General features: G+C 37.2%; 1 protein-coding gene across 6 annotated transcripts in view; it reads left to right on the forward strand.

Moving 5' to 3' along the window:
- SOX6 (SRY-box transcription factor 6) overlaps positions 1-24755 on the forward strand; it is a 363778-nt gene that overhangs the window by 327789 nt on the left and 11234 nt on the right. For 4 of the 6 annotated variants that reach the window (XM_058421042.1, XM_058421045.1, XM_058421043.1 and 1 more), the window contains 2 exons: positions 5901-6009; positions 22970-23203. In XM_058421042.1, coding sequence (XP_058277025.1) covers positions 5901-6009; positions 22970-23203 — 343 coding nt within the window. The remainder of the gene's footprint in view (positions 1-5900; positions 6010-22969; positions 23204-24755) is intronic. The other 2 variants (XM_058421046.1, XM_058421047.1) reach the window with 1 other exon arrangement.

Here is a 24755-nt window from a genome sequence, read left to right on the forward strand (position 1 = left end):
TTTTGCTTGTGATGGTCCTGCACATGTCACATTGTCACATGGAGGCTAGCTGAGGCTTGCCAGGCAAGCAAAGAAATTCTAGTGTAAATTCCCTGTTATCTGCTTTTAACCTCTTACTTTTCAGTTATGCTTTAAGATGGAAGAATATATTTAAAAGAAGACCTAGTGGCTTCTCTCTCCCCACATCTTTTCAAACAAGCTGTTTGCTTTGAGGCGCTGCAATGTGATGCAAATCTGTATCTGTTGCAGGAATGCTGGTCCATGCTGTATGTTCAGCATGCAAAGATATTACTGGAGCAGTTTATGAACAGCATAGGGGCCTTCAAAACCTGGAAACAGCAGTATTTCAGGGTGAAAAACCATTCACTATGCCTTACTTGGTCCCTGAGATCATTGAATTCAGCTGTTTCACTTACAGAAAAAATAAAGGGCAAGTTGTGTCAACATCATAGATGTCAATATATCCTTCAGTCCTAAAACTTGTAAATCCTTGGAAAAGGTACAACTTGTATCTTGTAATATCTTAAAATAACAGCATTCCTACAATAAGTTTGCTAATTTATTTCCTGTGTTTTCTGGGAGTAGCTCCCAGTGCTATGATATTGAAAATGAGTCCTAGGCATTGACCACAGTTCTGCAAAACAATATTGTAACAATAGTGCCACTATTGTGTTTATCTCCTCTGCCATTCAAAGAATTCCAGCAGTTGCATGCCTGCACACCAGTAGGATGATTGACATTGTTGTAATAAGGTTAATGTTTAAACTTCCCACCCGTAATAACTAAAATATCCAGAGATAAGGCTGAAAGTCAATTTGTAATTATCCCTGCTGTGCCAAGACATTGCAAAAGATTCTAAATGGAGGGTAGTTTAACTTTTCAGTCCTAGCTGTTAAAAAGTAGTAAGAAGAAGGTGAAAAGCTTGGGGCATTTGTATCTTGAGTTAGCAGGGAGGGGAAAAAAGGAGCTGTAATTCCTCCTCGTTCAAACTGGGAATAATTTTCTCTGTGTTTTACTGAAAATGTCTTTTTTATGTTTTGAATACATTAAGTTGCTTGCTTGTTGTTTACTGTCCATGGTACATGAAGGGAATAGATCATAGTTGGCAAATAAGCTACTAGACCATTTAGTATAGAATAGTTCAATTGAAATACGTACATAAATACAACATGTGATAATTATTTGTAGTCATTCTAACAAAAGCACTGTCCTCAGAAGAAATATCCCTTCAGTCATATGTTCTGTGGCTCCTGTGAATGACCCATATTAATTTGATTTCTTTAAATTGATGTTGGGTAACTGCTTCCATGCTAGGCTATTGAAATAAAGGTATTACATCATTGTTCAAACATGTCTACTTCAATAAAAGCATTTGTTTGCAAAAAATGATATATATTTTAAATCTTTTACACAACGATCAGCATGCATGCCATTTTCCATTTCAGGCTAAGCATACATTTCAGATGTGGAAAAAGCAAGCATGTTGAAATAATTTGAGGCATGGGTATCATCAGATCAGTCTTGGTAATCCAGAAGGGAGGGGTGCCCAGGGTATTATTACGTTTCATATATTATTTTTCAAGAGATGGATGCAATCAGTCATCTTCTCGCATATGGTTTGAAAAAAAAATTGTCTCGCTGGCAAGTAAACTGTTATTTAAGTACACAATCCACGGTACTACAGAAACAGTTTTGCCAAACTTGTCCAAGTATTCTCACATCCTTAAAGATGGTATAAATATCATTTATGGCAAGCCGTTTACTTCAGACTATATGGAATGCCTTCCTGCTCCCCTGATCTAAGTGTCCCAGTTTGCATTATGGCCTTTATTGCTTCTGTTTGATGGAGTGATCAGTAAAAATTTAATGACACTATAAAATAATAAAAATGTCATTAATTTACCACGGATCCTGGATGCAGTGGTTGTAAAGTTACATTAATACACAGAATATTTTTTACAACAAAAAGCATTGTTACGTGGGAACGTATAAATAACACACATAAATTTAAGAGCAATTTTACTGTTAGTACACACATTATTATGGAATAGCCAATAAGTGTATAAAACATAGTATATAAAATTTTATGAAAATATACTGTGCACATCAAAAATTCAGCTTTTATCTAAGTGCAGAGAAAAGCCATTATTGCGTGCTTACTGTTTCATTGCTGTTCTTTCACAAGATCACAATTTTATATTTGTTTCTAGTCATTTGAAGTTTGCAGCCTTTTCCAAGGCAGGGGCTAGGGCTTCCTTTTGCTTTTACTCCCTGCTTCACTGAATCATTCTTTTTACCTTCCACACGTGAAGAAAGAATTGATACTTTCTGGCAGAACGTGACGGAAAAGTTGCTAATTTAATGCAAAGCTAAAAATAATGCCAAAGGGGTTGAAAGGTTTGCTTGGCGACACTGGAAATAAGGGATAACTATCTAGCAGTCTATCTGTCATCACTGGGGCTGCTCCATCACTGACTGTGATAATATGTGAATATGATGGATGCCACAGCCTTGTGGCTCATAACATTTAACATTCATCAGCTCTCACTAACGGGGGCTTTATAATTTAAATATCTTTATTTAATATGCAACATCTACCTCATACATCATAATTTCAAAGCACTTAGAGAACTAACATTCCTGCAAGACAGTTGAGCAGACTTTAATTTTTTCAATAACTTTTACGTTTTCTGCATGTTTGTGACTGACAACGCATAAATAAGTGCCTAATCATATCATAGAATAGAAAATTAAGGTTTGGATGCTAAGAAGGTTATTTTTTCTCCTCTTTTTCTTATTTTGGAGAAAGGAGTATTTTTACTATGTGTTCAAAGGAAAAAGAAGCACAAAGGATCTGATTTGGTGTTGGGAAGTGCTTTCAGTTTCCTAATGCAAACTCCAGCTGACTGTGTTGATCTTGTCTTGAGAAAGGGTTGTCAGTGTCATATCCTAAAACTTTTTTGCTGAGATTTAAATGGAAAAAAACTTAAAGTAACCATACAGTATAAGCTCCATAGCCAACACAATAAAAAAGAAAAAAAAAAATTCAAAATAGGGGTCAAAAGTGCTATTCACAGGGGAGAAAACACCTGCACTGTCCATAGCAGTGCACTTTATTACAAACTCATCAAAATTTTCTGCTAATGGACGTTAGGCAGGCAGCAATAGATGCAGTAGTTGATGTACATGTATGCAGATGTAATGCATGTGTAGGTAACATATTTGTTCGTAATCAATCTCTCAGTCATATTAGGGGAAATGTGTACTTTTAAAAGATTTTTATTGTATTTTCTCTAGGATGAGTTCAAGATGGGAGCAAAGACAAATTCCACTAAAAAGAATCTGAGCTTAGTGGGACAAGTTTCTTCTCTTATAATAAATGTCATATGAATTTGTTGTGTTTCATGGAATTGTAAAGGCTATTGATAAAAGCATTTTTAGTATTGAGAAAGCTTTTCCTATTTTTTAAAGTTCTCTGAATTTGTGTAAAATCAATGCAAACACTGAATTTTTTTTTGTATCATTATGATGATAATTTTCACTAAAAACACAAGCAAAGGAATGAATTTAAAAGGCATTTCAAAGATCTAAATATATCTAGCTTTGTTAAAGCAGCTCATGAATTAGGAGAGCGTTATAAAATAACTAAAAATACAGCTCCTTTGTTTGACAAGAGCAGGTATTTTTATGGCATAAGTGCTTTCATTTTAGTGTTTCTGAACCTTATCATGCAATTTCCCCTTTTCTCATTCCATGTCAAAATATTGATATTCTTGCAGAAAGTGTGGGTTTTTTTTTTTCCTTTTGTAACAGAATATTTTCTGGTAAAATCAAAGAGAATGAATGACTAGAAAGATATTCCAAATGTGCATATTGATATGTAGCTGGGTCTGTTGATTTTTATCGCAGAAAGGTATTTCTCCTTTTTCTGAAACACACTTTAAGGCTTTTCTTCCAAGAATATTGCAGGTGCTGTATTGACATCTTTAAGAAAAAGCTTTTAGTGCAAATATTTTGGAAGAGAAAATAAATGTGCCAAAAGCTGTTTTCTTAGCACTGATCTTTGTTTTTATCTCAACTGCAAATCAGCCCTTTGCAATGGAACTCAGTATCCTTGATAAACTTATTTTTCATTCTCTCTACCAGTAAGACAGATCTAATCCTGGTGATTCAGGTGTATTATTACATTGCACAACATTTTTCAGTAAAATATTGGGTGTATAGTATTGTAGTGCCTTATGTAGCCAAATTTTATTTGTAACTCTTTCTTTTCTCTTGAGTTCCTTTGTGTCTGCAAGCTCCTTCATCAATCATGGATTTTTCAGAAGAAAACAAGTGAAATAATTAACCAAATAGAAAATGCAGAGTTATTTTGTCTGACAACTGGAAGTTTCTGAGGAACTTTTCGAAATGCATCTAGTACCTGAAATGCCTCAGCTGCATGTTGTGGCAAATCCAGTGTCAGACTGAGCTTTCTTTTCCTCTGAAGATTAAACAGAGAATAATTTAAAAAATCCATGGCTGAAGGAACCGAAGGCATGAGGAATCAAAACAATTCCTGATGAGGTTTCATGGCTGAAACACAGTGACAATAGAAAAACAATAATATTGGAAAGCAGAAGTAGTTGGAAGTGGAGCAAATGACTAGTCAAGACCATTTTTTGTCCTGAAGAACATTTCCAAGTTTCTACCATCTTTTAGGAGAGAATCTCCCAATGTTTTCTCCTGGTGTCTAGCATGCACAGCACAGAACTAGGTCATTGAACAATAGACTGAACAGCAGTCAGCACTCATAATGCATAATGCATTAAGTATAACATGGAGAAACTGTTCGTGGAGCTGAAAGCTGGTATTTCACGTCTGTAAATTCAAGCTGACATGACATTTAATATTGTTTCATAGTAATGAACAACAAGGTTTCATTCATTCACAAGTACAACATAATGCCAAGTTTAATCTGAAGAGTTAACAACAAGGCAAGAGGGAAAACATACTATGTTCCTTCAAATGAGAATGCTAAATTAATGATAACCATTGAACACTTTGCTACTGATACACAGCACTACAGAGAGCACTATTGAGAGACAATATTACACTCCCTTTATAGTGCCCTTGTCCAGGAGCTGAGCTAGGAACTGGGCTAACATATAAAATACCTTTCATTTTCCACTTTCTGTTCCAGGTTTCCTATGGACGTCTCCAGCTCTCAAAAGCTTTCTGTTTCTCTGGGAGTGGGCATTCTTTTTCCTTTTTTTCCTTTTTTATCTTCTTGAGTTCCCTTTTCACTGAGGTACAACTTAAAATTCTAGACAAAATAATATTGGTTCTGTCCTCTATTATTCCTTATTTCAAATATTTGTCTTTGAAAATCTCTGCATAAAATTCAGACTTGTGCTTTCACAGAGGTATGAATGCAAACTTAAAACTCAGAGTGGGGAAAAAGGGCTTTTTTTCATTAAAATACCAGTGCATTTTAACACAAACTCTTCTTTCAGCTTCTGAATTTTCATGTTTCCCAAATGTTGATTGTCTTTTTCAGTTTAACTTGGAAAATAAGTGGAAAGGCAAAGTGAGCAGCATCAATCAGCACTGTGTGCTGCCAAGAGTGTTTTGTATTTGCATGTACAATCGTTTATGCGTTATGGCACTGCAGATCAAAATAATCTCAAAGTTTCTGTATATGTTTCACATTTAAAGCTGATTTTCATAAATGCAAACATTCAGAATCTGTAAAAAAAAAAAAATAAAAAATTGTCCCTGAGCTAAAATTCTAATTAGATGCATTAATTATTTGTTCAGATTTAAGAAATAAGGCATGTATCAATGCATACCCATATGCACTGGCATATAATGAGAACTGTCCTATATGGAGCATTAAGATTCCTTCTGTTCTTTTTCAGGAAAGAACAAGGTTTGAAAATTTAGGCCCGCAGTTAACAGGGAAGCCCAATGAAGACGGAAAAATTGGCCCTGGTGTCATTGATCTTACAAGGCCAGAAGATGCAGAAGGTGAGTTCTGATTTTGACCATGAGTTATTGAGCACTGCACCACAGGATGATATGGCTGAAATACTGCCAGTTTCATAAGTACTGCCTATGTTACATTCCAGGGTAACACTTGATTGATTTCTGTCTGAATTGATGAGATTTCAGTAAGTCCGTGACAGTGTGGGACATGAAAAGGACTGTGTAGCCCTTTTAGTCCTTCTGCAACACAGCTCTCTTTTCCCCAGCTGCCAAATAAGTGTTTACATTTTATACTCTTAATAAAATTTTAGGAGATATTGAGAAAATTATCTCAGGAAGGATATATATTCCCCATTTTTTTAGTGTTTAGCAGCTTTGAAGAAGTTTAGAGTTTTTTTAGAAATCTGCCCATCATGCACTACCTATTCAAGATTTAGCAAACCTAATTCCATTCATAAGCAGCTATCAAATGATCATGGAAAAATACTTCTCATTTTCTGTATGAAAAGGTCTTTTTCATTTTATAAGCCTTCAGTGCATTCATTTCAGTGAGAGTTTTATATGTATATCTCTATGTTTCAAGCCCCAGATGGAAGTCAGTGTTTATCAGGACTGAGTTAAGTCTCTAGCAGGATTATCGTGCGTGATCTGGGGTCCTCTCTACCCTATGGTACATTAGAGAAGCACATGTACATTTATAGGAACCCTACCTGTTGGAAGATTAATATGCTATTCAGATGGAATATTAAGCAGGATTTTCCCCCCACAATTTACTTTTGTTTGAGAATAATTTTACCCTTTTTAAACTGGTGAAATTCTAGTTATGGCTTAAGAAGGTTAAAACACTTCTGAATTTTTCCATTAACATCCAAACATCTCACAGATCCAAAGTCTGCTTTTTTTTCTTTTTTTCTTGGATCAAAGAATAGGACCAGTAAGCTTTAGGGAGCTATTATTTATGAGCTTCATTTATTCATTCTTAATAGAATTTGATTGGCCACTGTTGTATCATCTGTAAACAGAAAAATAGCAAACAGAATGTAGGTAAAAAATAACTTTCAGATGGGTGTTTTGCAATGATTCTTTCTTTTCTAGAAAAAAAGAATCAGGAGATACATGGACTTTCCAAAGGGCTTTTTGACCAATCAGTTATTTATAAAGTGGTTTATAAAGAAACATTCATCCAACAGCAATATTTTATATTTTAACATGTTGAAAAATTTTGGTTTTTGGTCAGTTTGGTTAAAAAATTTCAAGGGGATACTTACAGATACAGAGTGACTGGTTTAGATGACATCGGGCCTCTGACCCCATCATTGGTTTAGCTAATTTCTTTCAATTCATCCATTCTCTTTCTAGCTTAGGAATTCCTTAATTTAATATCTTGATGCCCCTTGTGGCACTGACAGCCTTCCATGTTACTGAATAGTGCAGAGAGAACTTTGCCATGTGTAACCCAAGCTGCAGTGATGTGTGCCAGTTTAAGGACAGTGTGAATGTCTTTCTAGAGCTACTGGGGCACTTTGAGGCATGGCCAGACTAGAAATCCAAGTTCATGAATGGATTCAGATTTCCAGAATTTGTTTAGCAGCCAAGAGATATCTCTGGAAAAGAGATGCTGGGTGCATAGCACTGCTGATCTGAAAAAAAACATTGGCAGGAGTTCTAAACTGAGCTGCTTATTTGTCCTTCTCGTTGTTGACAAGGTGAATTTAGATGTTAGCTGGATGAAAGAAAAAGACATTCAAAATATAACCTGAGTTTTGCCCCTTATATTCGGCAAGCAGGCTAAGAGACAGCACTTCTAGCCTAACATAATTTACAGTGGAACTGCACTGCAAACAGTGCTGCTGAAATATCAGCAGTTAAACTTTGGTCTCTGACATGTACCAGTCTACAGACTCTGCCCATCTTCTAATCATGAAACTATTGTAATTCTTTCTAGGTTTGTCAATGTTTTTTATATGCATTCCTATTATTTTGTGCTTCCAAACTTCAGCCCTGGGTCACTATGAGATGTGACAGTTTACTCTTTAGAATCATATAATCATTTAGTTTGGAAAAGACCCTTAGGATCATCAAGTCCAACCCAGTCCACCGTGAATCCATGTCCCAGAGTGCTGCATCTTTTAAATACCTTCAGGGGTGGTGACTCAGCCACTTCCCTGGTCAGCACTTCCAGTGCTTGACAGCTCTTTCAATGAAGAAATGGTTCGTTTATATCAAATCTAAACCTCTGCTGGCCTGACTTGAGGCCATTTCCTCTTGTCTTATCTCTTCTTCCTTGCAAAAAATAATGACCCCCCACCTCTGTGCTGCCTCCTTTCATGTTGCAGAGTGATAAGGTCATCCCTGAGCCTCCTTTTCTCCAGGCTAAGCACCCTAAGCTCCTTCAGCCTCCCCTCATCAGACCTGTGCTCCAGACCTTTCACCAGTTTTGTTTCTCTTCTTTCAACTCCTCTAAGAATGCCTTGTTGCATTTCATTGTGTTGCCACAGTCACAATTTCAGCTGAATGTCAAAGGTTCCTAACAGGCACAGCTGTTCTTCAAAGACTTCATGTGTTTCACATCTTCCTTTCTGTATTGTCATTTTTACTTTAAATCTTTTTTTTTTTTTTTTTTTTTTAAGACACTATTGGAATGCAGGTTTCTGTAGAAATCTTTAGCTAATGTTTCTGTGGTTCAAGTGTGCTTTTACGCGTACAAAATGGGGAATAAAGATTTTTGAAGTGACAAATTGATGGCCAGCTTTTGATGCCCTGTCTTTTCTTGTCAGAAATACATCCAGATCTCTGAGGCCCAGGTGCAGTTGTGGCAGAGTGAGTGGATAGCTGCTAGATCAGCCAGGTGGTTTTATTCTCACCACCAGAATTTTAGGACTTCAGAGTTATGAAATTCACTACATTTACAGAAGATATTGGAAATTTGCAGATTGTTCTTTTGAAAGGGTGATGGGGGAGGGTGTAAGGGTGGGGAAGGGGTGTAGCAGATTTTTTTCTTGAGCAGAGGATTCCAGATTTAGTCCCACTGCTGGCAATAAACTGGGGGGAATACAGTTTGGGTTGTATTCTAATCCCCTCAGTGGTCTAGAACAAAGGGGCTGTGGAAGTGCAGTTTTATTCCCTGCCTACCTGCACACCTGCATTTCCACAGGAAACTAAAGTGTGCAGAGACATGGTGCATGTCTGGCCATCCCAACAGGCATTTGAGATAGACCAGATCTGGGAAGTGCTCCTGATTCCCACAGTTTGGACACAACGTTTAAGGTTCATGTAATTTGTTAGAAGACTGATATCAGCAGACTTCTGTTCTATGGAATGCCTTTGTAACAGCATCTAGCAATGATTTCTCTCTACTCCTCACATCTTTTCTATAACATATGGCAGTGATCTGAGTTTAACATGACCAGAGTCATGTTTTCCTGGAATTTTAGGAGTGCTTGTGGTACTGGCTCACTGACCAGAAGCTGAAGCAGGTATTTTTTTTCAAGTCATGAATTTTAAGTATTGAACCTAGTATTAAACCTAGAAATGAGACAAATATGAAATAGTATAGAATATTTTTTTTTCCCTCATTGTCCCTGCCCAGTGTGTGAAAACCTTTTTAAGATTAATTAAAGGTAAGATCTAATTAATGGTAGCTAGTTGTACTTTCAGAGATATGAAGCTGTCTTCAAAGTTTGTGTTGTTCATAATGTGCTAACAGTCGTCTGAATGGAGGCCTGAAAATCATCTGCAAGAGTTTTGTATTAAATATGACATAAACCAATATTTCTATTACTTTCTTAGCCACCAGCAGGACTGAGCTAACTATATCAAAAATCATGCTCAAACTGTTTTTAAAACATTGACACTTACTGTGACACCATTGATGAATAATCAACAGCTGTTAGACTTGTATCATTACCTGAAATCCTTGTTTCCATGTTAAAATATATGATACATTTGTAGTTAGCAAAACACAAAAACATGATTTGAAAGCCTCATAAACATTTGGTGACTGGTATCCAAAATTAGAAACAATAGCCAATTAGAGAACTAAACAAGGATTTTTTTTCCCTGAAACATAAACATTTTAAAGGAAATATAAATCTTTCTGTAGGTAGCTTCATAATTTTGAACATTTGAGGTTGTTAGTAGTGAAATATAGCTAACAGGGATGGACACACCAAGACAGCTTTGAATGTATCTACAGCTAAACCCTCTCTTGAACATGACTGACTACATCAGCTGACCAGAGTATGTAGAGAGTGGTCAGGAGTTCCTGGTAAGCCCTCTTTACATTTCAGGGCAGAAAACCTATGTAATTCTCAAGTATTTAGCATACTAAATGCTAAAGTATCTAGTTCTCAGTTATTGGGAATATTGGATGATGCGAATAAGTTTTTTTAGGTTCAAGTTTCTAGAAAAATACTTTCCTTTCACAGGTGCTCATTTTTGGGAGATGGTGCTGCTTCTTTTGAATTGTAAAATGTGCTCAGTGTTTATGGATCCTTTTGGTTTCATGGACATGGTCAAGTTCTTTGGAAATTTGTAGGAAGTGTGTTAAGATTTTATTTTCTAGTAGATAGAAATCTGCAGGGTAGACCTAACCTTCCTGTTGACAGTTACTGATTTTACCTTAGCTCAGGTTGCATTGTGGTTTCCTTCAGCAGTCATATCTAGGGATTCAAATTCCATCAAGACCTGATCTTCATTCCTACCAAAGAAGTGGATCTATTAAAATGTAATTTTCTTGATTGGATCCTAGGCTCTGAGCAAAAACATCTGAATGTTATTGTCTTGCCACTATCTCACAGTAGGATTTTGTAAAAGAGAAAAAATTTTACCTGTGTCTGGTTTTCCTTAGTGAAAATAAGACTCATTGCAAAGCTAAATTAATTTTTAGAAAGCAAATAGAAATAGATGAAAATACCTTATTAGTACTTAGCACTTAGTTCCATGTTCATTCACGCTGATATTTTAGAATCAGGGGTTTGTGAATTAAATATTTGGCCCCACAATTTGCCATTTGGGAAAACATACAAAAAGAGTTTTGGGTCTTGTTTTGATGTTTTTATTCACATTTTTCACACTAGTTTTCTTGATTCTGTAAACCTTGTGTTTAGCACATGCTGCTTCTTTCTTTGATAGTATTCTACCAGTGTGTCCTAAGCACGGACCTGAAAGGTAGGTACATGTCTGCTAGTTTAGATAGAAGGAGTTTTAAATAATATGGTGGGATCTCTCTATCTACTTTGTGTGTATTTATTTGTCCTCGTATTAGACTAATGAGATTTTTCTAAGTCTCCCAGAGGATAATTTTTGCTATGAAACCTAGCTGTGAAGTCAGTTCTTAGAGTCTTCAGCATGGGATTGGCACCAGCCCATCTCCTTAAATTCATTGATTTATTGTCTGAGTCCTTAGTTCCTGTGTCCTCCCTTCCAGTGCTTGCTGTCTGTCCTGGTTTAGGGACAAATTTGGGAGAAAACCCCTGAATAGGATCCCTCTGGGAAGCAAACCCAAGTGGCCCCTCCCTCCAACTGGTCCGGTAAAAAACTTCTTTGGAGAAAAGTGGAAAAAACTATTTTACTTAACAAACAAAGTGCATACAAGTATAAAGAATGAATAATATGAAACAATAAAACCTCTTGTTCTGGAGTGAGATGGCAAATTGAGAAAGTCCTTGCTGTGGATGGAGCTCAGCTCTCTCTCAGTCTCTCCTCAGTCCCAGTCCCTCTGGCGCTGCTGGAAAATGCCGAGGTCCAGGCCCCAGTGGGCTGCAGATGCAAGCCCCCAGTGCTCCCCTGGGTTTTCAGTCCAGAGCAGGTTTAAACAGTTCCAAGAAAAAGGAAAAAAAAAAACCCAGTCCATGGAACTTCTCTGCCCTAGCTAGCCGAAACTAACTAAAAGCAAAAAAGAAAAAAAACCCCCTCTGTCCTGCAGTCTCTCCAAGCCTTTGCCAAACACCTGGTCCAGAGAAGAATGTGTAGGAATCAGGCAGTTTTCTCAAAACAAACTCTGCACTTGTCCTTGCTCTTAGAACCAGTCTTAAAGGCACAGAAAGAACTCATTATACAGCACAAACAGAACACATGACTGGGGATACAAGCATCATAAAGTCACCCTAGGACACTGTCTCTTACTTCAACTTGTAAATTCCTTGCGTTAAAGACTATGGTTTTCTAAATCATGTTTTGAGATTGCTCAGATTTAAGCTTTATATGTGTCTTCCTGGTATCTGAACCATGCTCCAAGTAAACTAAACTTGCAAGCCAATCGCAAGTTGGATAACTATTGGTAATTTACTGGTTCCAGTGTTAAGGCCTAGCTTAATATTATAAATTCTGGTTCAGTTTTTGGTCTGAACCTAACTTTGGACCTCAATCCAGGCTTAGAAGAGAGCCAGCTGACTTCATCTTTTAGAAGAACATAGTCCAATTCATCAGGAAGCTTAAGAACCCAGTTCAGCAGCATTTCTGATGATGGATTGTTGTCCAACATACAAAGTCAATACAATAGCCCAAGATTCCCTGCTGCTAATAGTCAACAGTCTGTCTTTTTATGTGCAGGAAATTAGTTCTTCCCATTCATATTTGACTTGAGCTAGCCATGTTGCAAGGAATGTTGTAGCAAAATGGGAGATTCTACTTGTACGAAGCAAGGGAAATTAAATGGTAGAGAAAGAAATGGTGTTAGGCATCATCAAATATTTAACCAGTTGCCAGAACATGGTAGAAAGAGAATAGTTGTAATTGCATCAGCAGCAGTGAATGTGGAATCATGTGAATGAGAGGAATAATTTAAGTGAAGAAAGATAGGGAGGAAGGAACACGGGAGAAACATGAGAAAACTGAGATAGAAGGGGAGCACGAGCTGATCTCTAAGGCTGAGGAGGAACTGTCACCAATTTCTGTCCATCTGTCAAAGTGCTCTTTCCTCCCTCACTGGCAAGAGAGCAGACATCATGACCAATGTCTGGCTTTTGCACACCTATTAGGTGTATTATTGAAGGAGTACCCACCTCTACCATATGCTCGAAGCCTCAACAACCTCATGCACGCCCAAGAACAAATAATTGCTTATGCAAAAGGGTGAGGGTTTCTTGTCCACTTCAGCAAAAGGTTGGCTTTGAGCAGCTGAAGAGGCAGGTGAAAAGGAACCATACATTTTCAGGCAGATTGACCTTGGCAGGCTGCCAAGATGATCCAAACTTGTGAGGTAACTTGTTTAACACCCTCCTGTGCAGAGGTGTAAACAGCAGGTAGCACAGGCAGGGGAAAGCATCACCTACTTTTGTGACAGTGCTTCATAAATACCGGAGGAAAGAATTCCTCTCCACGCCAGAATATGTCACACATAAATATTTGTAATAGTTGCTATGGCAGTTGAGAGGAGAAAGATGAAAATCAGAAAACAGTGAAAGCTGTCTGAAAACGAAGAAATGTATCCAGAGAGTAAGCTCAAGTACTGGAATTTTTATTGTCCTGAATTCTTGTTACACGCCTTTGATTGCAAAAACACCACCCCAAAACAACGACAACCAAAAAACCCCAACTCAAATCCAGTAATTGTATCTTTGCATTTAAACATAAAATAATTTATTATATTAATAAACCCAGATGCTAAAATATGACCTTCATTAATTGTAGTTGCCATTTTTAACATCCATTAATCTGATTGTGCCTGATAGTGATCCTTAAATTTTCCAGAACAAGTCAGAACAGATAGGAATCTGGGATGAAGTACTTGGGCATGGTATTTCAGTTGTGTTGGATGAGATTTGGTTCTTCAGCCCTGGAGTAACTCAACACCTGCAGATGGGACAGGAATAAGATGTCTTTAAGAACCACCCCATCACTTTTCTGATGGCAACTACTTTGTGCATCTCATTGCTGCCAGCATCCCCATAACATTTTAAAGGGGGAACTGAAAAACCTGCGCTGGGAGTGTGTGGACTGATCTTTCCATGGCATTGAAACCTATTCCTCTCAAGATACTAATATTTAACATATAGTATGCTTTTCATTTTCAGAATAACAAATCTGGGTATCCTCCACAAGTGTTAACTTTTGGTTTTCGACTGTCTTAGGTGTATTTTTTTCCTACTGCTAAATATGAGGCATTCTTGTCTGACATTTCCAAGCTACAGTAATTGACTCCTATAGAATAGTATCTTTATTTTAAAAAACTACACTTAGGATTTTTGATGTACAATCAATCACTTCTACAATGCCCTGAGTTTTATACAGGGTTGCCTATTAGAGCAGTTATAACTAAGCTTTTCACAATTTCCATTATATAGTAAAACATTATTTTCAGGAATTTAGAAGGTGTCTGTAAAAAACAACTGTGGGTTGCAGTTTTACACAGAAAATCTTTGCCCATGAGAAAATTATTGTCACTAATGCTGAAAGCATCAGTCAGTATGTGTAGCTATTTTTAGGTGGACTGACTGAAAAATTAAATATAGTAATTGAGCGGTTTAAAACATTTTTTCACACTCATGTACTGCCACCAGGTGTAAAACACCCCATGGTCCTGATTCTCTGAGTTTCTTAGTAGAGCTCCATAATGACAAAAGAAGCTTGAAGCTCCATAAAAATGTCTAAAATTTCCAGGCACAACTGAATTTTCAGTTGATGGAGAAAGCCATCATTATATCATACTGAGTCAAGGAGAGAGGACTCTTGCTCTTCTTCCTTAAATCCTTGAGCACAGGGAGTGGAGCAGAAATAAGAATACAGGAAAGAACACCATATATACTGGCTAAGCATGGGCAATTGGTGCATATTCAAACAAGCCCTCTTTGTACAACTGTCTATTTTTCTAAGTCTAAAACATCAACCATTTTCTCCTTCAGGGCCTTAATATCGCAGAAATAGAAAAGTCTTTAGGATCATTTGCTCTTCTTCCATGTAGATATACAAAGTGTCTAAGCAAGTGTTTAGTGAAGAACTTGGTAGCAAGGGGAAAATATTTCCTTAATTTGTACTTTGATTTCATTTCACAGGATTAGTGATCCAAAGAGTGTGTAGTGTGAGCATTGCAGCGTCTTCATAAATTCTGCAAAAAATAAATGATTGTGTTTTCAATTTGGCAGGAGTTGTTTCACAGGATTTAAAAAAAAAAGAAAAAGAAAAAGAAAAAGAAAGAAAGAAAGAAAGAAAGAAAGAAAGAAAGAAAGAAAGAAAGAAAGAAAGAAAGAAAGAAAGAAAGAAAGAAAGAAAGAAAGAAAGAAAGAAAGAAAAGTAAATTTTCATGTAAGCCCCTATTTCATGGCAAGCACTATATTTTTTTTTCCAAACCAGGTAAATGGGGTCACATATTGAGACACACCATTGACATATTTGTAAAATCATCTTCCTGATTTTGCTCACAAATCCCAAATGCCCAGGGGTGCCTTACTTGAAAAATTAGCCTGAAGAACAGCTCCTGGTGTCATGCTGCTTTGCTTCTTTCTGTTCATGGTATATTTTTTGCTAATTACATTATCAGTTGTTGTAATATCAGCACCCCGTGTGAAAGGCAAGAAGAAATGGCATATGCATATCCTAGCTCCAGTTCCTGGCTAATTATTGATATGATAAGCAAAAACAGCTAGCACTGGATGGAAGGAATTAGTTACATTGATACAAAGAACGATGCTTCATCATTCAGAAAGTGACAAATTATTGAAGATTGAATGCAGGAAATGGGTCACTAAAGCAGTGGGTGAAACACATTTTAAAATCTTTTGCTAAGTGTTCTGCATTTCTTAATATCACATAATATGAGGGAGGTGGTTTTGTCAAACCCTCTCCCATTGTTAAACATAATTCCCTTTTACAAACTATGTTGTACTTAAGCTTTTAAAAATCATTGTTTTGGAAAAGACTATGTGAGCAAGCAGCAAACAGTGTTCAGCCACACCTTGACCAATGTGTCCATCAAATATGAAGTCAGACTGCCTTCTTTCTCTGTCCTTAATTCCCGTCTGTCATTTCTCCATCCTAAAACAAAACAAAGCATTGACTGAAGTATGAATGGGTCACTATGGCCCTTGTTCAAACAGGACTTTTTCAACAAAAAAGCTTTTGGGGGTGATTGAAGAGTGCAGAATTAGCCCCTGTGTTTCAAATTAATGTTGTGTTTTCTCGATGTTCTAGGTGACACTTGTGTCATAAGAAATTTGAAATTATGTGAATAACAGCTACACTGGCAGTAAGGCTGTTACTTTTATGGAAACATTTTTTTGTTAAATAGATTAGGACATTCTTCTTTGCATTGCTTTGACTTTGAATATGATTAATATAGTAACAAAATTGCCTACCTGTAGAGCAGCTGTTTTTTTTCCTGAAAAGTAAAATCAAATCCACAGATCTTGTCAGATACCTAACAATAATATTTTTTTGCTTGGACTGGGCTGTTTCATCCATGATTTCCCTTTATATAGGCCTCTATTTTCCTTATCTGAGTATAAAATACAAAAGGGAAACAACAATATTTGTGGATTGTATAATGTAGATTGCTGTTAGTTCTGATGATTGGCAATCCCTTACTTCTGGCATCATTACTTAGGCTGAAAAACTTTCAACTTAAATATGATTCATATTTCTTTTTTATCAGTAACATTAATGTCAGAATGGGGTTGTTAGCATTTAATTAATTATCTGTGAAGAATCTTGAAGTCTGCAAGTGGCACATGATTGAAAAATATGATGACACTTAAACACCTCCCCAAATTTATAGTAAAGGCTGCTTCTTCATCCCAATTCCTCTATAGATGTTTCATGGATCGTCACAGGGTAACTCTTGTGTTAGAGCACGTGTGTGGCTATGTCAGCCACCAGGAGCTAAAGTCAGGCCTCAAGCCCTAATTCATTCAGTTAATATCCCATGTAATTTAAAGCATTATTTTATTGTTTTAGCTGTAGTCCATGCCAAGTTTCCATGAGGGTTAGCTTTGCTATAGAATGTGGTCAAGAAATCTAAACTGTTTGTGTAAGCCATCAAGCAAGTAGCTGCATTTAGCAGTTTTAATTCATTTAAATAGCACAGATTTGGGTACGGCTGGCTGTGGAGCGTGGATGTGCTAGCAGCTTATTTAGGATTATTGTTTTGGTATTTATTAGGGCACAGCTAACAGTTCAGCTCTAAACACTTGTGAGCAAACTGGTGGAGCTGAGAACAGTTGCTTTGATTTCACATGCAGCAGATATTCCACTCTTAATTTTAGCTTTAGGCTTTCAAGTGGGGAAAGATGTATATGCAGGTTGTGAGTATGGCTGTGAAAACTGGTGCTGTGTTTTAATTGAGATTAAGTATTTTGCTTGCATATGTAAAACAAATGTACTAAAAAAAGTAAACTTGCTGCCACCAAAACTGAAAACAAGGCACTCTGAAAAATATATGCTGATATATAACTGGCTAGAATTTCCTTCATTTTGCAAAGCCACGAGCCACATGCATCAGCTCACCACAAAGTCATTAGGTCTTTTTAAACTCAGATGAAAAACATTAACAAATACCACAAAAGGCTTTAGTATGGCCCCTTTGTTCATTCACATATGGCAGTTTATAACTCCTGCACCACTTGGGTCGTGTGTTTGTTTAAGCTGCCTCCATCAGGCCAGCCCTGAAAGAACAAAAGACATCTTGAGCGATCCTAAGCAGGAAATGGGCTAATCTAAACATGGCTTGTGACACTATAAGTAGAATAGAAAGGGGAGGGATTGATTAGTCATTAATGTCCAATTGACTCCATATGGATGTTGCAATAATAAGGCCTTTTTCAGTGCAGTAGCGGAGTTATTGAATTAGAGGTTTATGTTTCCTCAGAGCTGACCTTAGGGAATTCCCGGTTGGTTCTTCTTGTTGATATTTTAAAGAGAATGGAGTCTCTTAGCAGGAAAAAGAGAAGTCTTATCATAACCAAGTGTTGCTTGGATGTAGCTAACCTGTGCTGCAGCATATCCCCACCTCTTAGTATTTACTTGGTGCATTTCAGAACCCTTGCAGGTGAAAAATTTTAGAAAATATTTTAGAAAAATTTACTGCATTTAGATATTGCAGTATTTCATGGATTGCTTGTGGCTTTCCCAGTTTTTCTCCCCATTCATTCACTGACATGCAGCCTATGAGAGATGTTCAGTGCTTCAACTGCGGCTGAATAATATTTGTTTTGCATTTGGAACAAAAGCTGCCTGACAAACAGAACATTTGTGTCACCTCTGTTCCAAGCCTAGCCATGTTTCCAAGTGGGTATTTTGCCAGTGATGATAAGGCATGCCAGTAAAGACAATAGTTCATGGGGTATCCGTTTATGTTGCCACTCTTGCTGATAATAAAGAATGAGAAAATCTAAATGGTGTTGGGGATGAAGTAAGAGGCAGGCAAGGGATGAAACAGATGTTACTCTACAGCTGTTACATGTTGCTTAGATTACAGTGAAGTAGTAGTAATTCTTCTAACTTTCTCTAAAATTGATAACCCAAAAGCTGCTCTTTCCAGTCTGTTCCTTCCATATTTGTCTTTTTGTTTAATTCTAAATACTGCTATGTGCTTCACAAAGGCTGTATTTGTCTGTACACAGGTTAAGAGCAGCACAGGGGACTGCCAAGCCGGTTTTTCATTCCCCCTGTTTTTATGGCATGTCCATGTTTATGAATAACCCATCTCCTGCAGTAAAAGAGTGACTCCTGTTCACATGTTTATCAGGTTCTGGTCTCTGCAGTGCTAGTTGTATTACCACAGACAGGGCCAGATATTTTGGAGGTCACAGTCAGTCTTTTCCAATCTAGGCAAATACGTCGCCTCAGCTTAATGAATAACTGATGATAGGTGTTCTACTACTAATCAGTCATTTTCATACCAGGAACCTAGACAGATTGCCTTTATTTCTATGTATCCTATCTTGGTGTGTGTCCATGGAACATAATCTGCAGTATATACTCTAGATTAGCCAGATGCATTATGTGGGGAGAAGTCAGGGGAAATGTATCACTTCAAACATGAATCAATGGCCATAGTGTGAAGAGTAATTAAGGAATAACTGGGTGACTGATAAAAATCTCTATTTGCTGTCACTTCTTTTCTCTCTTTTCCCCATCTTTTTCTCTGCCTTTTTTTGTTCCTTTTTGTCACATCTATTGTTTGTTTTCTGATAACATGTAAAGGCCAAATCTCAGGTTTTGTTGTAGATGATGTGCAAAACAGAGGGTAAACCCACATCCCTAAAGACAGAAGGATTAACCCTAATGTGGCCAAGATTTCAGGAAGCATGCTGAGGGATGATGCCTGTCCTAAAATTAATTTGATTAGTAAATGTAAGAAACTCAGAGAAAGGCAGGAATAAATAAATAAACAATGTAACAATTGTTATTTTATCTTAACATTTATTTCACATGATGACTTTTATATTTCTCGATGATCAGATTCTTTTGTCTTTCTAATGTTAGAGAGCTCTTTAGAAATGAAAATATTGTGGGAAATTATTTTCATGAAGCTGTAGCATTTTTTAGATTTATTCTGTGGTATTCTTTGCCTTAGTATTGCCCCTAGAGCAGTATGCCCCTAGAGCAGTATGGAATCCAGCTTTCATAGAGGGGTTGCCTGCCATATCTCCACAAAAAAAGATCACTCTTCTTTAATCTGATTTTAGTTTTAAATCATCAAAGTTAATGGCAAGTTGAGCAAATGCAAAGCATCTAGGGAGAAAGGCAGTGAACAAATCCAGAAGCTAAAAGTGTCTTTTTGAGGACAGCCCGTCTTTAGGCCAAAATATAGAGTTCTTTGCCAACTAAGACACTAGGGCAGCCAAACTGTACTGCTTTTGCAATAATTATAAATTCTGACCAGACTCTTAATTCTGAAAATCCCTCCTCCTGTGATTGCAGTATGAACAGTAACTGGCAGATAGAGCACTAGTTGCCATAGAGAGACAATTACCAATTCCTTCTCTTGTCTTGCCCTTCACTGGTACTACATTTCCATTTTATCTTTTATTTTAGATTTATTAGTTATTAGAATTTCCTGAAAATACTTTCCGAAAGATTTAAAACGCTTACTTCTTTGCACTTGCATATACATTTTCTTTAAAAATTTCAGGTGTCTCTTTGAGCCTCTGTCAGTACTAACTATAATTATCACAATAGGAAAAAAACTCCATCAACATAAATCTGTTGAAATTGTTTTTATAGGGCACAGTAAAGTCAAAATATCTGCTTGACAAGATGAAGTACCTAAGAACAACCAGCTTGAAAACTTGTACTTGTGTGTTTCAACTTGTAAAACCTCACTCAGCATACGTCTATTTGTGTAATTAACACCTCTTTCTAATCTAAAAAGGTACTGAGACCTTCTGACTTCCCCCATAGAATCAAACTATTTTATTGTAATGATTTATATGCTGAATATAAATCTGTGGTTCTGGGACAGAAGAGCATGAAGATTATATTGCTTCAGTTATTTGCAGAAATTCATTTTGCAAATGCTTTTGTGATGGCCTATAGGTCAGCTGGCAAATATTTCCCCAGAGATCAAGCTCAAAGAACATCAACTCTTTGGCTGCTTTTTCAAGTCCTTCAAGTATGGACTTGCATAAAGCAGATGCAAGCAGAGTTGACCTTCTTGGGATGGTTGTAATTTATTAGTCCAAGTAAGAATTGTTTTCTAACATAATCAACATACCCTTTATATGGTGGGTTTCTGCCTTCCCCGCCCCCCCCCACCCCCCCCTTTTTTTTTTTCTGTGTTTATTTTCATTCTGTCTAGATTACATCTGGATTAAAAAGCCATCTATAATCTTGCTCCCAGTAAAACTACTACTCTTTACCTGCATTAGGATTGAAAAGTCCAAAATCGTGTTAAAAAGGGCTAAAGACGAACTCTTCCTTAGCCGTAGTGAATAAGTACCTTTGGGAAAGTATAAGATGGAAAGACATCCTATGGATTCAAATATCTCTTTCCTGTGCTAGGAGTAGAGCAGCTGAATAACAACTTAGAGCTTTCACAGAAATAAGAATTAAATTTTCTGGCACCAGCTTCCTAATTGCCCACATACTAGTAACATTTTTATTACATTATCTTAAATGATAGAAAAACAGTTATGTGCTATGTTTGACTTTTCTCAATTTATATAGCTCTTTGTCTCAATAAATATTTCAGTGTTGACTTACTGTGTTTGCAACTTATTGCAGTTTCTAAACAAATACATCCTCTCTCAAAATATGGTATCTTTGATATGTTTGTGGTCCAAGGCTTCTGGCAACAATGGACAGAGCCTCCTCAACCATTCACCTCCCCCCCCCCCCCCTCAACTGGTCCTACCTGCAGGTCACTCTGCAAAACTGTTCTTCCCTTTTGCCATAAAAAGCTGACTGCGTTCTTCTGTAAATGCAGAACACCTGTGGTGCGGTGCTTAGCTTAGAACAGTGCTAAAACAGTTTTGCAGCTCACTTTTGCCACAAACCTGTCTTCTTTTATGTGCACGCGTGTTAGTATACAAATTGCCAGATTGGTGTCAGTTGAAAAGTAATGGCATTGGAGGCATCATAAATTACCAGGGTGATCCTCAGGAGAAGACACTGCTGTATGCGAATGAGTGTTTTGCTCTCAGGGTAATGTATGTCTTCATCTGGCCCAGTAGTCAGCATATTGCCCTATGTTGATGGATATAGTCAGCGTGAAACTACACTACATTTCACTGCACAATAAACATGGCTGTCAACACCATATAAAGCAAAATCAATTTATCCTGTATGGTCAGTGCGTTTTAAATGAAATTAATGTACTGTAGACCTGGTGGCAAAAAGGTAGTGTATTAGTTATGCATCCTCTATTTTAAAGCCCCTTTTTCATGCAAATGTGTTTCTTATATAGAATTTTTAAAAATATATACCTTTATAATGCTTTCACTCTGAATTAGGAAAATTGATTTTTGCAAAACCAAAAACTTGTGCCTGTATTCAGTAAAACTGCAGTGTTTTGTTTTACTTACTTTAAAGAATTAACCTCATATTACTTGACAAATAAATTCATGTTGGTAGCTGTAATAGTTTATAGAAAAAAAGGAGGCCTATTGCTGTACTAATTTGTTGTCAAGTATCTTGCCTTTTCAATATTAAATTATATGACCATTTGGATGAGGTCTAAGACTAAGTGTGTCACTCCCCCACTGTAAACACTTTTTGCCTTTTTCATAGCTAAGGTATTACTCTAGAAACATATATTATCATCACAATTGCAGAAGTTTTCTCCAGTAAAGGCATGTCTTGGTAATCTGTTTCTCCCGTAGTAATTAGTTCTCTACCTCAGCTCTGTGATCTCTAAACCCCCATGAGGCTTTGCTGTTTATGGTCAAGAAGCAGGGCTAGATGCATTCAGAACCCAGTTAGGGTTGGCATGAACAACCTGAATTGATGGCAGATAAAGACAGGACACTGGGATACACTAAAGCACAGCAGGCATGGAGCTGGAGTGCTTGTCTGCCTGTTGGAGGCAAACAGTTTTATCACATATATGTGGCTCAAATGCTCCAAAGCACATCTAAAATTCAATCACAGCAGCAACTTTAAAATGTTCAGCTCCAAATATAATCTGATGCATACAAACGGCAGCATGTACCTGGTGGACTGCATAACTTATTTTATGAAATGTTTGGCATCTGATTCACAACAAAGTCATTGTCAATGGCTTGTGTCAACAGGCCTTTGTAAGCTTGGATTCTCAAATGTAACTTTTAAGTAAGTTTTTTGAGCATTCAGAGAATGTATTTTATGGTAAAACCTCAAATGGAAATTTTATCAAATCTCCATGTCTTAATTGAAGAAATACCAGTGTTTCTTCAGTTTGATATTGGGTCATCTCAGATGGGCAAGCCTGGCCAGTTACACTGAGACCACTGGTTGGCCCGTCTCTCTCCCTCTCTCTCTCTCATAGAGAGAAAAAGAGGCTAAAATAAGCACAGCACTGGAAGCTCTTTCCTAACTCACGTAATAATGTTTTGCATCCATCTTGTTTCCTCCTGCCCTGACATTACAGGGAGTAAAGCAGTGAATGGCTCTGCCGCTAAACTACAGCAGTATTATTGTTGGCCAACAGGAGGGGCCACGGTGGCTGAAGCCCGGGTCTACCGGGACTCGCGGGGCCGTGCCAGCAGCGAGCCCCACATCAAGCGGCCGATGAACGCCTTCATGGTCTGGGCCAAGGACGAGCGCCGGAAAATCCTCCAGGCCTTCCCCGACATGCACAACTCCAACATCAGCAAAATCCTAGGTAAGTGCGAGGCAATGGGCAACAAGTTGTGTTGGCAGGTTTAGACTAGATATCAGGAAGAAATTCTTTGCTGTGAGGGTGGTGAGGCACTGGCACGGGTTGCCTGAGAAGTTGTGGATGTCCCATCCCTGGCAGTGTTCAAGGTCAGGCTGGATGGGGCTCTGAGCAACCTGGGATAATGAAAGGTGTCCCTGCCCATGGCAGAGGGCTTGGAACTGTATGATCTCTATGGTCCCTTCCAAGCCAAACCATTCCAAGTTCTATGAACCTCTCTAATTTTAGGACTTTTTTTTTTTTTTTTTGGGGGGGGGGGGGGTGGGAGGGTGGTGAGGGAGATGTTCACCGAAATTGGAATTACTGAAACTTATACAAATGAAGATTCATGGTTTGTTTTCATTTTCATTCCCTTTATTTTCCCTTTCTGCCCCTTCCCTAATACTTTTTATTCTCAACTGCAGTCACAACATGCTTTAAAACTTAGTAGCATTGAAATGGAATGTTTTGTGAAATCTGTTGAAAGAGTATGTCCCAATAAAGTCTTAATAGTTGCAAGATTCCATTAGAATGCACCTGAACGACAAATCTCCTGAATGCAAAATGGGACCTGCTAGAGTAAATACTGGGGTAAAGTTAAAAAAGTACAAAATCAAAATCAGAGGTTTATGCCAGACAGTGCAACATCAAAGAAACCTGGCACAGTTCAAAAGACCTGTACATGCAAACCTCACATCCAAAATGAAGTTTGGTTCAAAATGTTGCAATGTTCAAAAAGCTAACCACTAGAAGCGTGCAATTAAAATATTCCTTAGGTAAAAGACAATGTAGTTAATATTTAATTTGTATAGATTGGGACAATCAGGGAATATTCCATGGGTTTTATTTTGCCACTGTGCAAATAAATGGACTAATTTTTGAGAAATTTCAATTTGCTTTTTAAGACCCCTCCAGAGAATTAGAAACATACGTGAGAATGAGTGGTGAAATGTTAAAACCTATATTTGCTTTCTGAGTCTTTGAAGTGAAAGACAGATTCCAAATGTAGCTCATAATAAATAAAAGTAAAAAAAAATCATTTCCTCTGTAATCATTTTATTTGAGTTCACATACATTCTTAGCAAAGTTTGTTGCATGTTAGTTCAATCAGAGGCAAGAATACATAGAAATAAACGTTACTTTATCCTAAAACTTCCAAAACCTTTCTTAGTAGTTCTGATATTTTTGTCTGCCATATAAGTTTTATGAATAGCCTTTCAGTTTTGTATAAAACCTTCACTGTTTCAGTGTTGGCAGCTGTAGGGAATCTATATTATTTGTGTGCATTCTGTGAAAAAACTATTAGGAGCATAGTAACTGTATTCATTAAAATGTAAACTTCCAGCATAAATATTTCAGAAGTGCCAGAAATTGAGTGTTTGTTAACCATGGAATTAACTTGTCAGTATCTGCTCTGCCACAAATAAGTCTATGTCCGTATAATATCTGTGCAACTTTTCCAGGACAATGAGAAAAGAGACTGAAATATTAGAACAGACACAGAATATTGCTGGCTATG

This window comes from Hirundo rustica, chromosome 6, assembly GCF_015227805.2.
Source record: "Hirundo rustica isolate bHirRus1 chromosome 6, bHirRus1.pri.v3, whole genome shotgun sequence".
NCBI lineage: Eukaryota > Metazoa > Chordata > Aves > Passeriformes > Hirundinidae > Hirundo > Hirundo rustica.